The 12,679-nt window shown below is 40.4% G+C and overlaps 1 protein-coding gene across 1 annotated transcript in view; it reads right to left on the reverse strand.

Annotated features, from left to right (window-relative positions):
• rspo4 (R-spondin 4) overlaps window positions 1–12,679 on the reverse strand; it is a 47,241-nt gene that overhangs the window by 10,951 nt on the left and 23,611 nt on the right. The window contains exon 4 of the mRNA XM_035389150.1: window positions 10,809–10,994. Coding sequence (XP_035245041.1) covers window positions 10,809–10,994 — 186 coding nt within the window. The remainder of the gene's footprint in view (window positions 1–10,808; window positions 10,995–12,679) is intronic.

Here is a 12,679-nt window from a genome sequence, read left to right on the forward strand (position 1 = left end):
CGAAGATCCTGTCTGCACCCAGACCTTTTCCCCACCAGCCCTCCAGCCCTCCAGACAGCTTCACTTTGAGAGCACTCTGGCAAGAACAGACCTTTGATCGATGGCATACTTGAGGTCCGACATGCAATCCCTCAAATTAGGCCACATACACTACAAATGCGGACCATTTGCTAAAAAACCAAAAACAGCGATGGAGCAAGCAACCCGAGTGGAACTGTGGTGTGAGTGTGTGTGCGTGCGTGCGTGCGTGCGTGCGTGCGTGCGTGCGTGCATGCGTGTGTGTGCATGGGTGTGTCTCTGTATTTTATCTGGGGCTAATCCCAGACATAAAACCAAAAAGATATTAGACATAATCCTTGTCATTATAGGTATGCCCTCATTAATCATTATTTTTATTCATCCAGAGGCTCATAACGTTTATTAGTCTTGTGTTGGTTCGTGGCTTTTCTTGGCTTATGCCCTTGCCAGGGGGTTGCTGTATCTTACCGTACTGTTCTGTAGGTAGCTAAATGGAAGCTTCTCCTGAAACTGTGGTCCCTCACTAGAGTTGTGGAGCAAGCCAGATATTTGGAAGAGGATGGAACCATGAGCTACCCCAACTGTCCTATCAAAAGGACCTACATGCCAGCCAGATCCCTCCGTTCTGCTACCTCAGGACGCCTAGCACCTCCCCCTCTTCGCACCTGCACTTCCAGAACACGTCTCCTGTCTGTTCTGGCCCCACGATGGTGGAATGACCCTGTGGAGGTCAGAACAGCTGAGACACTGACCCATTTCAAACGACAACTGAAGACTCACCTCTTCAGGCTGCACCTCTCCCCATCCCTCCCTACCCCCCTGTAAATGACTGTAAGCTTAGGGTTGTAACTAGGCAGCTGTTTCGTAGGTGACTTAGGTGCATTAACTGTCTTAACTACTGCTTGTATTTTTTCCATAGACTGCGTTGTTGCCGTTCTCGTTGTTTAGTGTTAATCAGTTTAACCTTCAGGGTCCAAGTTGAACTATGCGGTTGTTCCCTGCACTTGGACCGGTACTTCTCTCTAGGGGTTTCGTCATACTTGTTCCTGGTTATGGTTATACACTTTGTTGTACGTCGCTCTGGATAAGAGCGTCTGCCAAATGCCTGTAATGTAAATGTAAATGTAAATGTAAAAGAAACCCTGACAGGATGGAGAAATGAAAGCTGGAGTAGCAACGGTGTGAAGGTGAGAAGCTATGGGGAACTGTAGCAGGCAAGTTTTGCTATACGTTTTGCATGACTGCCAGGTTTTAGTCGTCTTTACGTTCTTGACCCTAAATTACCTATAGCATGCACATGTATCATAAATACTGACAGACAACTTCACAAATGTTTTCACTTCACTTTCAATCGTCTGTGTAATGTGAATGTATTTTTTCCTTACTGATGCATTTAACCCATATTTGTCCTGGTTTGTTACATACGGCCATTTTGAACAACTTTATACGTTAATGTTATTTTCTCCAAAAGTGTTTCATTTCCAGTCACTTGCTCTTTTCCAGGCTCCAATAAAAATTCCAGGATCATATAAAATGTCCAGTGGAACTGAAACTTAACTGAAACAACACTTGTCATATATAACGTGTAATATTTTGCAAACATATGCTTATCTCTTGTTGACAAAGCCTTTCACTAAAAGTTTGCTGATGAGACATTTAGCAAATTTAGCAAAATTGCAAAGACATGAAAATCAGACATAGTAAGCATGATAACATGAATAATAAACATTTTTCTTTAAAACCATTTCTTTTAAAAGCTCATACATTGGACATCAGTGTTTTTGTTTTTCTAAATATAATGAGAGGTGCTCATCAGCTTTAATAACATTAATATATTTCTTCATCAAAAGGAAGTGGGGGCCCGTGAGTTCAAATGTGAGGATATATACATGCTAATATTGATTCATTCTATTAATTCATAATGAGGCATTTATATTACTCATTGACTGTGGTTACCACAGAAGTTTTCAGGAAAGTTATCATACCATGACATGCATGAGTATCCATAGGTGATAAAACAAATGCATTGTGGGAAAGTGCTATGCAGTTTTACTTGCATACGGTGACAATGGCTGGCCTTCAATGGCCGAAATAGCATTACAGCTAATTGACGATTTTCATAGCGATGCTGGCCAGCAGGTCAGATGGTTAGCAATCCTGAAAGAAAAGTCCAAGGGATGATCTCTGCGATCCGTTTGAAAATGTACAGCATGGCTAAATCTGTAGTGGTGTCGTGAAATCACCATATCTACCACGCCAGCTCGGCCAGACATTAACCATCATTTGCCACCTTTATACCAGTTAAACAAAACCTAAACAAATGAATTAGCTAATAGCTAATATGCATACTTTGGTCCTAAAACATCTGTATAAAGAGATGTTTATACTGAAAGTATAAAGTTAAATAACAGTTTAATTAAATTTTATGCCTCATACATGTACTTATGGCAAGAAGAAAAAGGTAATTGTGTTTAAATGGTTGGCTGTTTCCTCTCAACAGCAGTGAGGCATGTTGAGGCAATAGCATTGGGCACAGAAAGGGCTTGAATCTCCCCACATCTGAACACTATTAGCGCTGGAATGGATGCTCCAGCTGTGACAGTCCACTGCATTTCAGCGCTAGGAATCCAGGTTTAAAACACTTCCAGGATCCATGTCACAATCCCCGCATGCAGGCCGAACCATCGCCTCCCTTCACTTTATAAAACGGGCTCAATCCTTTTCTGTCTGTATTACATAAACAAGCACGAACCCGTCCAGACCCACGGCGCAACTTGAATTCTGACTGATATAGCCAGGGCAATATTTTCACTGGATATATACTTATAACTTCAAAGTCCGAGGTCATTTGTGAAGGGTTGAAATGGATTTTGAAAAGAGACACTTCATGCTACAAGCATGATAACGGCAATGACTGTGCTGTGAAGTTTAGGTAGCAAACAACAAGGCTGAATCCTTTTGACGGAATGTACATAGAAATTATACAATCAGATCGTGTAGTATCACTCACTGTAGCCAAGTGGAATCGATAACGTTTCAGAAAATATATAACGTTAAAAGATTTAATTCAATGTTCTACTGGGAGTTTTGCCGTTTATTGAGGGAAAATGTTGGTGGCGCTCACTGTACGCAAAAGTTTTGCACATTTACCGTTTGCTTGAGCAAGTATCATGCGCAGTACATTTTTATGGGTTAGTGCTGTCAGATTGTGCTAGCTACTTTACATGAACCTTGTACAGCGATCAATAAAGGCTAACAGCACAGTAGCAGTGACTGCTTGTCACTTGTACCACCACTGTAATGAACAAAAAAAGGCTACAAACTACATTTTCTATGAGAAATGTGTTGTCGAGCTCACGCGCATACACTGCTGGCGACATTCTAAAGCTCCGTTTTTCCCTCCGTACTATATAGGTAGCTAGCTATGGCACGTCGTCACCTCTGTAATGTTATTTGTTGTCCTCTGTGTGTCCATACATCTGTATCGGTGGTTGTAGCTGTGGGTCCTTAGCTCCCACTGATGCGTGCAGGATAGCATCCGTACGCGCTAACTAGGTTAGCTAAAGTAGGCGAAACGCGAACATGTTAGGGTGAGCTGAAGTAACGTTAGGCGATGGAGCTGTGCTTAAAAATGTCGTGCTGTACCACCTGCAGAACGGCACAACATTTTTAAGCACAGCTTTTTCGCCTAACGTTACTTTAGCTAACCCTAACGTTCGTGTTTCGCCTACTCCGACGAAAGGAAGCACCACCTGCGCATGCGTCCTACTAACCGTCCCTCTTAGGTCGTCTGTTAGTGAGTGAGTGAGTGAGTGAGTGATCACAATTTGCCATAAATAGCCCATGGCGCCAGTTACTGCACGCCGTGGGAAAAACCGCAGACTAAAACTAAAATGTCGCAAGCGACCTTATTAATGAGTTGGCAAAGACTAGAAGGGTGCAAAATTTGTAATATATACTGTATGTATGGTGCCGTGAAAACGTATTTGCCCCTTCCTGATTTCCTATATTATTGCGCATTTGTCAGACTGAATTGCTTTATATCTTTAGATAAAATGCGATATTAAATAAAGTAAACCTGAGTAAACACAAAACACATTTTTAAAAATTATTATTTAATTTATTTAATGAAAAAAAAATGATCAAACATCCATATCACCCATGTGAAAAGGTCACTGCCCTCTGAGTTAACCAATCAATGAAACTGAATCGATAATTCGACTTACTGAACACAGCCAGACTTGATCGCAGACTATGAATCCAAACCTCACTCATAATGAATCTTACTATCAAAATGTAGTCACCACAACGTTTCTGCAACACACTACGCCATGATCAAAGGAAATTCCAGAAGAGATGAATAAACAAGTTTTGAAGTATCAAATGTCTGGAAAGGGTTACAAAGCCATTTCTAAGGCTCTGGGACTCCACCGAACCACAGTGAGATTATCTGCAAATGAAGAACACTTGGAATAGTGGTGAATCTTCTTAGGAGTGGCCAGCCTGTATATATATATATATATATATATATATATATATATACATACAGGCTGGCCACTCCTAAAATAAAATGATAAAAAGTGTGCATGTGTGTGTGTATGTATGTATATATATATATATATACATACATACACACACACATGCACACTTTTTATCATTTTATTTTATTTGAAACATAAGTCATTTGTGTCTTTTAGAATATTTTTACTCATCTTACCAAAACCAAAATTTAATTGGTTTTGGTAAGATCACGTAACTCCAGTAAGATTAAAATAAGATACAAACTTTGAGGGAAATAATACAGACTTCATTCAGATAATATCCTTTCATAAACATTTTGCTATATTTAATTTGTCAATCTGCATTATTTTGGCTTATTTTAGCTGCACTCCGAGGATGGAAAAAGAGGTCACAAGTTAAACAAAGTCCCCTCTATAGACAGCAAGCTGAACTTACTTTCAGAATCCAAAATCATCTGAAACCAATAAATACCAACAGCAAGATCTGTGAGGGGGGGGGGGGGGGATTTGTAAAAAGACAAACTCGTCTCATCACAGACGTCAGTGATGGAGGGAAGGCTCGTGTTTGGTGTTTTCCTAATGACAGTGGACACTGCCATTGGAGGCTGCCAATGACAATGACGACCACAGAATATAAATGTTCTTTGGCTTAGTGTCCTTCGTGAATTTAGAACAGAACCGGATTCCATAACACATTCTGTGCAAAATCCTTCATCAGAGCTGCACTATTCCGTCATAAGAGCTACACAACTCCTTCATAAGACCTGCACAACTCCTTCATCAGAGCTACACAACTCCTTCATAGGAGCTGCACAACTCCTTCATAGGAGCTACACAACTCCTTCATCAGGGTTACATAATTCCTACATAAGAGCTGCACAACTCCTTCATCAGGGCTACACAACTCCTTCATCAGAGCTACACAACTCCTTCATAAGAGCTACACAATACCTTCATGAGAGCTACACAACTCTTTCATAAAAGCTACACAACTTCATAGGAGCTGCACAACTCATTCATAAGAGCTACACAACTCCTTCATAGGAGCTACACAACTCCTTCATAAGAGCTACACAACTCCTTCATAGGAGCTGCACAACTCATTCATAGGAGCTACACAACTCCTTCATAAGAACTACACAACTCCTTCATCAGAGCTGCACAACTCCTTCATAAGAACTACACAACTCCTTCATCAGAGCTGCACAACTCCTCCATGAGCAGAAGGCTGCCCGTGTACATACCTCTATTGTGAAGACCAGTGTTTGGTGACATAATGAACTAAAAAGCCTTTTCACCAAACATCTGCTGAACTGGAGGAACTTTTGGCCCTTTTCCATCGCCATGCCGTACAGTATCATACTGTACCGTACCATACCATGAAGCCATGCTCACAGCTTCCGGATGCTGTTCCATCGCCAGCCGAAGCTGTGTATAGTTCTTGGAATCAAATTTCACTACTCCTCCAGAGAGGTACCAAAAAAAAGGTACTAATAACTATGGGGTGGAGCTTACAGTCCTGTATCAAATGCAAACGTCCTGTGAATCTGAGCAATAAAAAGCATAAATGTTAGAAGACAAATTAGAAAGAAATGAATTAAGGACAGCCTTACGAAACAAAACGAAAATATGAGTTGATTTTTTCACCAATAAGTATGATATTACTTGCTGCACCATATATTTATAGGCTATGGTGTGGCCATTAGGGCAGCCACAAAAATGAACCTTGTATGCAAAGAAATTACATTATAGCTGGATAGGTGGGTCTGCTTTAAAGCATAACGTTAACCTTTTGCTCTGAATAAGTGAGGTAGCCTATCTGCCCAGAATACATAGAAATCATTTATTCTGACATTATGCTATTGCTGGTTAAAAGTTTATTCCAGCAAAGTTTTTTTTTTTAATTGTATAGCATGGACATTTTTGTTACTTTTTATTTGTTTTGTTGCCAAAACACAGTTGTAAATGATAGTGGGGAGGGGGAAAAAACATCTGCTTTTTGGCATGTAGGCTAATACAATAATGAAGACTTCTTTGTAGCTTAGTTAACTCAGTTGACACATTGGTTTAAGTGGTGCATTTGATATGTCAGTAATAACCACAGCTGTAGAATTGCAGGAAATAAAATTTAAACCCACAGGGCAGAGATTGGCATAAGAGAACAGAGCTGTGATTGGCAGTTCAGTTGGCTTCACCTTCCATCACACTCCTGTCCTACTATATGTGTCAGTATGGCCAGTCTGTAGTACCCTATGACAGGTCTCCCTGCCATTCAACAGGAAAAAAGAGTGAGGTATAAAGCAATAAAATCCAAGCACTTCCCAGGAAGTAACCAACATCTTACAGCCAATCACATCAGCTCAGTGGAGATGGGTCTGATGTGAGATTGGCGATTTACCCTTAAATTATGAAACATGGGGTAGGGATTTAACAGCAAAATGAGGTGTGATGTACTTGACACACACCTCCCACAAACTGCTCTTCTGGGAATCTGACCAATGGCTAAGCCGCACATCTCTAGGGCGGCCATTGGGTGCTACAGGATGACACTACTGTTCCCAGATGACACGAGTGCCTTTGGATTTCTCCAGTTTGGGATGTTTGGTTTCTGAGGCTAAGCTGACCTGCTCATCTGACGCATCTGGCGACACCCATATACTCTGACCTGTGTGTCCGTTTGCTACAAATGTTTTTCCCGGACAAAGAGCTGTGCTTCTTTTTTTTTTTTTTTTCTTTTCAGGCGTGGTTACTGACTGGTAGTTCCCCTGCCAAGGCTGTTATTCACTGGAATTTGGAAGAGCGCTCCCCGCTTGCCCTGAAATATGTGTGGACTAGCAGAGCTGAGCACGGCTCACACGGCCAGAAAGGGTTCTGCCGTAACCGGACGACCTCTGCGCTATTTTAAGAAACGAGGCTCCTTTCATCTTCTGAGGCATTCAGAGGCTGGAGAAGTTTATCCAGCCTTCAGCCTATGAGAACGCTCGGCTAACGGGCTTGGCTAACGGGCTTGGCTTGACGGCGCGGTTTAGTATCTGATTACATCAAGCCAATGCATGGGCCCCTCCTCCTAACTCCAAGAGAAACTCCATTCTAGTATGGTCGGTATGGACCTGCGTGTTTTGCTGTGTTTCTGGTACAGGAGAAAACCAACTCCGGTGTATACACCTGCTGTAAGCCAGAATAACTGGTTCAAACGAAAGTCAACACACACACACACACACACACACACACACACACACGCACACAGAGACACCAACCCTACTGGAATTAAGTTTCTCTGAAGTGAAAAGAACAAGTTTTTTTCATCAAATCAAATAAATGATTGGTCTGATTAAGTAATTGAGAGCACGAGTTGGCAGGAAATCCTGAAGCGGATCGACCCTCGCTGTGCTCCCCTGTGTGCTGCAGGGGTGGAATGGTTCACTGACTCCAAGAATTGGTTCCGTTCAATGCTTTTGAGTCACAGCGTGGTTCATACCTTCGTTGTGCTTGCAACAAAATAACAAAAAATAACACGGAATGCTAAAAATGTGGTTTTGATAGTTCCGATCATATAGAGTAATGTGCAACGCATTGGCTAATAATAAAAAAAATGCTGTAAAAAACTACAATCAAGCTATTATTATGCTGTAAAACGCTATTATCAAGCTATTATTATGCTGTAAAAAAGCTATTTATCAGAAAAAAAGCTATTATCAAAAAGTATTATGAAGCTACTTCCACAGCTTTCAGTTTTTAAAATCCATTTATAAAGCTGGATATTTAGTGAAACATCCATCAATCCATCCATTGTCTATACCCGCTTATCCTGAGCAGGGTCGCGAGGGGTGCTGGAGCCTATCCTAGCGTGCATTGGGCGAGAGGCAAGAATATAACCCTGGACAGGCCGCCAATCTATCGCAGGGTACACACACCATTCACTCACACACTCATACCTATGGGCAATTTGGGGTCTCCAATCGGCCTACCTGCATGTCTTTGGACTGTGGGAGGAAACCTGAGTACCCGGAGGAAACCCACGCGGACACGGGGAGAACATGCAAACTCCACACAGAAAGGCCCCAAGCCAAGATTTGAACCCACGAGATTCTTGCTGTGAGGCGACAGTGCTACCCACTGCACCACCGTGCCACCTTTAGTGAAATAATTCCTTACAAGCATAGTTCCTCAGCAATTATTCAGCACAACATTCATTAAATGGCATTTAATTTGAAGAAAGACTGTGCACTGTGCATGGTTGGTTTGTCATTAAGGATTCCCATGTTGAGCTTACATAAATTGTGAGAGATAGAGCTGTCAATCATTATTCTGGCTGTGATTCCTTCATAATTGGCTGTTGGATAAGGTTAACAGTAGCAATACTGAAGTCCTAGCTAGGAAAAATTATTAAAAACAGGCTTACTTTATTTCAGTGCACCTTGGTATTTACAAGACAGTAAATTTTGAGACTTGCACCCATTGATGAAAGATTCACAGGCATTAACAATTAAGGTATGAGGTTAATTTGATTGACTGACCTACTGATCAGATATGATAACAAGCACAGCCTACTTATTCGATGTATTTTAAAGTGGCCTACACGTTAATTTATTAAAAATGTTTATCTAACATTTTTATTTACTTAAACTACTGACATATTCCCGTAATGAGATTTTTTATAACAAGCATATCTGACATTTTCCATCTGAATAATGTGGAAAACATTTTGTTCCCACCAAAGAACAAGTTCTGTTTTGGGTTTCAGAATGTGTGAAGCCAAAAAAAAAAAGAGTCCCCAGCATGTTCTTTGCACATGTCATACACAAAAATCTGTAAATGAGGCCCACCGTGTCTACACCAGAGAGCAGTTATGGTGCTATTCTAGAACTTAATAACTTGTGTTTACACAATGTTCTCAACCCCAGGCTATCCTATTTTTTGCTGGTCTTTGTTGCAGCCAATTCCTTGAGCACATGAAACTTGAGGCAATTGAAACATTTTTTTTTTCCCTATTTATTTATTTTTTTTTTCCCTTAAACTTCTTAAAGCAATGCAGGTTTGGCGCATTGTCCATACCTTTGAAAGTTTACCTTTACGCTAATGGTTTAGTATCAGTGGCCAGGCATCCACTCTTTCAATGAATATATCCCCATTCATTTTTTAGGGGGGTTGAGGCTTGGTCCTGCCAAATTTTCCTATTTCCTGTTTTCTCTAAAGCGTCTTTGTGACAGTCTCTATAAAAAAAAACTACACAAATAAGATTTTATGTCATTGATTTTACCTGTCAGTCTTAAATGTGTTCAATTTAGACAATTAAACTTTTCTGTGAAAAAATTATGTGTCTAATACCACATGACAGAAAATTAAGCCATTGGGAAATATGACTGATCAAAAGTCCAGGTTGCCAATATGAAGCCATTTCTCTCCATAATTCTGACATAATTTGGCTGGAAAGGATGAAGCATCCCTCATTAGAAATCGTAATTAAGAAATAAATATCAGCTGGTTTACAATAGAGGGGTAGCAGTTAAGGTTGGAATGAACACCAGCACGCCGTGCAAGACAGTTTGAGAATCACCGTTTTACACATCATGCAGAAAACATTACAATGAGCCTCTACTATCCAAATAAAATGGGGAAAAAAAATAAAAATAATATTTTGACTGGAGGTGGATTTTGGTAGGTATATTAAAAAGTCATTACCATTCTGCACTTCTTAAAACCACCTATTGTTATTATTATTATTGTTCTTATTATTATTGTTATTATTATTATTATGAGTATTCCTGTTAGCTATTACCTCAACTGTAATCTGTTTAACCCATTGCATTTGCTGTGAAAGATCTCTTATTACATTTCTGTTACATTCCATTGTACTGCTGCATTACACCAGGCCGTCCAGTGGAGGATGGGTTCCCCCTCTACATTTGGGTTCATCCTGAGATTTCTCAGTTTGTTCTTTTCTGTCTTCTTGCCTTGCTAATCTGTAAAGCGTCTTTGTTACAGTACTCTGTAAAAAAACCGCAATACAAATAAAACTGGATTGAATTAAACTGAAATAAAAACCAAACAGAGGAGAGTCCCATGCTGGAATTCACCCTCAGGGTGTCCTTTACCCCAAAGGTAGTACAGTAGACATTCCCAGCACTTCAGAATACCAACATTCCAATCGTCCGCTACCACAAAGATACTCTTGAAGCTGATTGGAGAACAACTGTATATAATTTAGCCAGCTCTGTCACCTAAGTTATGTACCTTACATACCTAAGTACTGGTTTACACCAGGCTTACCTTCGGGACACCTCTTCCTCATCCGGCACTTCCTGCTTTCGTGCTGGGTGGGACAGGGCAGCGGCGCCCCCTCCTGGCCTCCGTGGGACTCTCTGCTCCGGGTCTGCCTGCCCCACCTGAAGCCGCAGTGCACCCCATTCCGCTCACAGGTGCTCCACTCTCCCCACTCACGCACCTGGCAGCCCTCTGAAAGAGAGACGGACATGCCCCCCTCACTATCCGCAACAAGCAGGGCTCCGTGAAGGCATAATAACAATAATAATTATAACAATCATCATCATAACAATAATAATTATAACAATCATCATCATAACAATAATAATTATAACAATAACAGTCATAATAATAATTACAATAATAATAATAATAATTATAACAATGATAATAATAATAATAACAGTAATAACTATAACAATAACAATAATCGTCATAATAACAATAATAATAATAATAATAATAATTCAACTCAAAGTTCCCCACATGTGTGCTCTGAAACAGAGAAAATACAGGAGAGAAAGAACCAAAGTAGAAGTTTTAAAAAGCCAATAATAAGGGATATATTATACAGGATATACAATATATTACCCAGTATACAATAATAAAAAGGTCATTGAAGAAAAAAAGTGGGAAGAAAATATAGTACAAATCTACGCACAGTGTAGACCATAAGTATTTGAACAGTGGCATAATTTTTATTTTGGCTCTGCACTCTAGTCTAGCACATTGGTTTTGAAATGAAACAATGCATATGCGGTTAAAGTGTGGACTGTCAGCTTTAATTTGCAGTTATTTGAAACCATATCATGAACCACGTTGGAACGGCAGCCCTTTCTATACACAATCGCCCCCTATTTTGGGGGACCAAATGTAATTGGACAATTGGCTGCTCAGCGTTTCCTTGGCCAGCTGTGTGTTGTTGCGTCATTAGTTCAGGCATAAGAAAGCCAACAAAAGGTCTAGAGTTCATTCTAGTTTGTTGCGGTTTTATTTCAACACGGGGACCAAAGAAGTGTCAATGCCAGTAAAGCAGGCCATCATGGGGTGGAAAAATCTGAATAACTCAATCAGAGACATAGTCAAAACACTGAGTGTGTCAAAATCAACTGTTTGGTACATTGCTAAGAAGCAAGAACGTACAGGTGAACTCAACCTGATAGGCCACAGAAGAGCACTGTAGTGGATGACCAACAAATATTTTCAATTGTGAAGAATAACCCCCTTAAAACTGTAGATGTGTCAAACCCCTTTAGAAATAGATGAGTCAAAGAAAGAGAAGACTACAGCCACATAACCTCAGAGGGTTCACTACAAGATACAAACCACTGGTAGGCCTCAGGAACCAAAGTCGTCCGGTTAAAGTTTGATAAAAAATTACATTAGAAAACTGTTCTGGAACAAATGTTTACAGATAGATGAGATGAGTATTAACCTGCACCTAAAATGATGGATAGAGAAAAGTTTGGAGAAAGAAAGGAACTGCTCATGATCCATCGCCACCTCTCCTCATTTTTCAAACACGGTGGAGGTAATGTTATGGTATGGGCATTTATGGCTGCCACTGGAGCCGGCTCATTTGTCTTCATTGATGAGGTAAGTGCTGATAGGAGCGGTAAAAAAAGACTTCTGAAGTGTACAAAAGCACCTTGCCTGCTCAAGTTCAACCAAATATCTCCAAACTCTGTTGGGTGGTGCTTCATCCTACAAGGCAATGGGCCTCATTCACAAAACATGCGTACGATCACATTTGATCGTAAACTGCGTGTAAGAAAGTTTCCAAGAACATTTAGGCATTCATCATTTTTTTCTTACCTGTATTTGTTCATGTCTGTTTCCTTATACAAATCACATAAACAGGATGGCGCATAAAATTT

Source organism: Anguilla anguilla, chromosome 13, assembly GCF_013347855.1.
Source record: "Anguilla anguilla isolate fAngAng1 chromosome 13, fAngAng1.pri, whole genome shotgun sequence".
Classification (NCBI taxonomy): domain Eukaryota; kingdom Metazoa; phylum Chordata; class Actinopteri; order Anguilliformes; family Anguillidae; genus Anguilla; species Anguilla anguilla.